This window comes from Heloderma suspectum, chromosome 6 (genome assembly GCF_057233095.1).
Source record: "Heloderma suspectum isolate Gila_16-S chromosome 6, 16-S_ref, whole genome shotgun sequence".
NCBI lineage: Eukaryota > Metazoa > Chordata > Lepidosauria > Squamata > Helodermatidae > Heloderma > Heloderma suspectum.
Genome location: NC_139463.1, coordinates 52237882 through 52242619, shown reverse-complemented (window position 1 = coordinate 52242619; position 4738 = coordinate 52237882). Strand labels below are relative to the sequence as shown.

Below are 4738 nucleotides of genomic sequence, written 5' to 3'. Positions count from 1 at the left end.
GGGCGGGGGCGCGGGCCCTTCCACGCCCGCGTCGCAGCCGCCTGCGACGGAAGCTGCACGTGCCGGCGACGCAAGGAGCCGCTCGCCGCTCCCGCCTCTCCCGCCGCCGCGAGGACCGGGCGCGCTCTCGGCCCCGCGCGGGCAGCCCGCGGGTGCGTATGCGGGCCACGCGGGGGGGGGCGGGGCGGCAGAGCTCGGCGCGGGGGCCGCCGCGGCTCCCCGGAGGCCCCGCACCTGCCCGCGAGCGCCGGCCGTGTGGTGCCCAGGCCCCCTTCTGCACGGCCGGAACGCGGATCCCGAGGCTTCGCCCCTGGCGGGCCGTGCTGGTGCCGAGGGCAGCCCTCCCGCGTTGGCCGCGGCCCTTGCTCGGCGCCCGTGCCGCGGAGGCGCAGGGGTGAGCGCGGGCGAGCGAGCGTAGGGACGGCGGCCCGCCCGCCGCCCGCGCGGGTGCAGGCAGGCCGGAGCGAAGCCCTTCTGGGTGCCGCGGGAGAGACCCGGCGCGTGCTTAAATGGGCCTCGCGGTGCTGTCCCAGACACGTCTGCTTGAAAGGGAGGCCCGCTTAATTTAATGGGACTTAGTTCCAGGGACGTGTCCTGGAGGCCTCCACCCTAAAATAACATATCGTTGGTGGGGCGCTAACGCGCGCGTGTGTGTATGTGTGTGTGTGTATGTATGTGTGTGAGAGAGAGAACCACAGTAGTTAGGAAATGGTTGTGTTTTAAAAATAGGAGTTGGGGCAGCAGGTAAAAAAGTGAGTATGTTTATAGAAGGGGAGTTATTGAATTAGAACAAGCCCAGCAAATACATACGGATGCACTGATTCATATAAACAAATAATTATTTGTAGCTAGTGAGATTTCTCTTTATGAGAATTACCCCAGATGAGCCATGAGAAAGGAATGGGGCGAAGGACTTTCCATTTAGAAACATGGATTATTTTTTGCCGTAACCTTATTAAAAATATAATAAGCCAAAGTTATTAAGTGAACTTTGACAATTGTATACCCTACCTTCCATCTGTGAATATTTTCTTCTGCAAGTAGAAAGTTGTAGAAGGGTGTTTGGTTAAACTAGAAGGCAGGAAGATGGATGGACTGGAAGTTGTGGGAGGGAAGCTAAGGAAGGAGCAGACAAGCTGAGGACCTGGAAACGAGGGATAGGCAGCTTTATAGAGGTTGCTACTGGTGATGTCTGTACATGTGAGGTTCACAATAAAATGAGCCAGAACAGTTGCGATAAACAGAAATACCATCTGCAATATGGTCATAAAATTCTCACAAATGAGTACAAGTAACACTGGATAAGTAGCATTCTGGTTGTACTGTTGTGATTTCAAGCTTTCATATTCCATATTGTTTTATGCTGCACTGTGCGGTTTTAACTTTTGTGAACAGCCCAGAGAGCTTTAGCTATTGCGGGGTTTAGAAAATAAATAAATAAATAAATAAGAATAGCATACTACAGGAGACGCAAAATACGGGAATAACATTGTCAGGATTACAAACTGGCCCTGTGTTATTCATTTACGTGATTTTCTTTCTCCCCAAGACCCAGCAAAATGGATGCAGACCTGTATGATGAGTTTGGGAATTACATCGGCCCAGAGCTTGATTCTGATGATGATGATGATGAAATGGGTCGGGATTCAAAGGATCTTGATGAGGTATGGTGATCGTGCTTTTGGTGTAGATGCCAACTGTGCTAAAAATAACCCAGAGATTTGTGGCTTTACCCAAGGCTGTCAGCTAATCAAATACAGGTGTAGAGACGTGCATGTGTGTGTGCGTGCGCGCGCTCTCTCTCTCTCTCGGCCTTTTCTCTCTCTTAAGTGCAAAGATAGATAAGGTCAGTGAATACAGAATTTTGGGAGATGGAGTAAATCTAAACAAGGAGAAGGAGTCTGGATATAAATGCAAGGGGGAGCGGAATAGCAAGTGAAACCAAAAGTGGACAGAGTATGTTCATGCAGTCCTGACTCTTGAGGAAGCTTCTGCTACATGTATTCTCCACTGTAGCATCACAGCAGCAGGCCGTCTAAGAGACCCCACATGGGAATATTTTCTTTCTGTACCTGCTGCGATTGAAATTGACTACATTTTAGTTTATAAAGAATGTTTACATTTATCTAAAAACTGAAATAGTTAACCATTCAAAAATCCATGTGCGTGCTTCATTAATGTTGTTTGTTTGTTCTTCTGGTTAGTTTTCTTCTTCAGCAATCTCATTAGTGCAGTTTAAAAGCCTGTTTGGTGGTGGTGATTCTGGCACATCATGCTAAAAACATCATGATTAACTGAACAGTTGGAGCTGGTTCATCTCCTGAATGACTTCATAAGTTCATTCTGCTGTAGTACTAAAATGACCAAATTATCATCCCATTTTTGGTGAAAATTAGTCTGAAACCAATTCAGAATAATTGCTTAGTGTGTACCTACCTACTAATGAAACCTACATCTCTGAATATGTATTAAGGTTATATTAAACAATAATGTACTTCTACTAAAAATGATGATTAAATAGAATCTTCCTCACTAGTGATTTAAACTGTGATTTAAATAATTAAGATTGAGTCCTTCAGAGAAGCGATTTAAATCAACTTGATTTAAATCAAATCAACCCTGATGCATATGTGAACCAGCCTCAAGTTCTGTAATTGGGACTGTGCTGGGCAGAAGTTACTCGAGACCAGGTGAAGGCTGTTCGTCCTGTTCTCAGCTTGATGATGACGACGATGATGATGAGATGGGAGACCACGATGAAGATCATCCTGGGATGGATGTGGTGCTGCACGAGGATAAGAAATACTATCCGACTGCTGAGGAGGTCTATGGTCCAGAGGTGGAGACTATAGTGCAGGAGGAAGACACGCAGCCTCTGACTGGTGAGAAACTCGGGGGCAGAACTCCACTCTTAAAACACTTCATTGGCATGGTAACAGGGCAGCCAAAAGATATGCGGAAAAGACAGGCCCCCATCTAGGTGGGGAAAGATGTGCATTCTAGCCACCTTCCAGGAAGGACAACTGGGAAACTTCCTAATTTCTAGGAGCCAGTGTCCTAGGCCTCAGCTCCTTTCAGAGATAGAGAGAAAATGTTGGTAGTCACCGGGTGAACTTCCAAACTGTTTTCTTAATTGTGTCTCTCAACATAGGTCAGCCTTCCTTGTTGTGGTAGCTTCCAAATACTTTGTATTACAACTCCCATCACCCCAGACCATTGGCCATGCTGGTGAGGTTTGATAGGAGTTATAGTCTAAAACATCTAGACGAGGGACAGAGAACCTCAGGCTCAGGGGCCCAATCCGGCCCTCCGGGGTTGAAGTACAGCCCTCCAGGGATTCCCAGAGGGTCATACCCCCTTGCCCTGCCCTCCGCCCCTTTCTCCTGACCACCAGTTGTTTGGTGGGTTCTCGGCTTTTATGTGGTCTTTGTCCCATTGCAAAAGGTTGAAATGCCTCTCTGAAGGCTGAGTGACTGGCTGTAAGAGGGTTAGGCTAAAATGTGCTGGCATTTCTGGTATTTTAGCCCTGCCTCTTTGCCGCTGCCCCTTTTGGCCTTCGGCTATGAAATGTGGCCCCCAAGCGCATCTCTGAAATGGAATGCGGCCTTCCGTCTGAAAGAGGTTCTGCACCTCTGATCTAGAGGGCAGCATGTTGGGAAAGGCTGATATTAACGTATTAGGAGTTGTCCAGACCTCATTGAGGTACATTTGTATCTTGCCTTTCAATATGTTGTATTTTGAGGGCAGATTACATAATTTCAATTAAAAAATAATATACAGAAGATGAAAAAAAAGTAAAACCCAAGCAGCATAAAAATAACAAATTAAGTTTTTCAACATAAAACACAACAAGAACTAAAAATACAATGGAAAAATAAAAAAATCATCACCTGACGATGAAAAGGCATCAGTGTAGGCACCGGGCAAACCTCCCTGACCTGGGGAGAGCATGTGAAAGATGAGAAACCACGGCCAAGAAGGCCCTCTCCCAAATGGCAGGCATACCTGGAGGAGGGTCTCTAGATTAGGGTTGAGGAATGTGTGACCCTCCAGGTGGTGGTGGACTGCTACTCCTGTCATCCCTCACCATTGGCTGATGGGAGCTGCAGTCCACCAACATCCAGGGGGCCACACAGTCGCCATCCCTGCTGTAGATAACTTAAGTGTATGAGCAGGTTGCTGTGGGAGTAGAGATTCCATCAGTTTTCCAAGCTATGTAGGGCTTCAAAAGTAAATATCAGCATTTTGAATTGGGTTCAGAAATGGACCAGGAGCTAGAAGAGTAAACCTTTGTCAGAACTGTACCACTTCAGACTGTAGGTACGGGCTCAATGATTGAATGCTGTTTCATATAAATAATAGTAATAGTAATAATACAAAATTCCCTGTACACCTATAACTAGCATTTGGGGCGAAGGGTTCCTGCAAAGCCTTCTGCACGACATGCTGGTTGGGTGTGCAGGGTTTTGTGTGTACCTCTATGTGTGTTTTGTTCGGGTTTTTGCATGGAGCAGCAGTTATGTGATCCCCCACTTCTAGTCTGTATTGGTACCGCCCAAATACACTTTTACTACCTCAGTGAGAACTAGGCCATCTAACCCTATATTGTCTGCATCCAGTGACTGACAGCAAACTCTTCAGAATATTTCTCAGTTCTACTACCTACTTCATTTGGAGATCCAGGAATCAAACCTAGGACCCACAACACGGAAAGCATCGTCCCCACTCCAACCCACTG

At 47.2% G+C, this 4738-nt stretch overlaps 1 protein-coding gene across 1 annotated transcript in view; it reads left to right on the top strand.

The window, feature by feature from the left end:
* The first annotated feature begins 43 nt into the window (after positions 1–43).
* Positions 44–4738, top strand: part of EFTUD2 (elongation factor Tu GTP binding domain containing 2) — a 71381-nt gene continuing 66686 nt past the window's right edge. The window contains exons 1-3 of the mRNA XM_084804318.1: positions 44–152; positions 1550–1664; positions 2717–2882. Coding sequence (XP_084660444.1) covers positions 1560–1664; positions 2717–2882 — 271 coding nt within the window. The 5' untranslated portion in view covers positions 44–152; positions 1550–1559. The remainder of the gene's footprint in view (positions 153–1549; positions 1665–2716; positions 2883–4738) is intronic.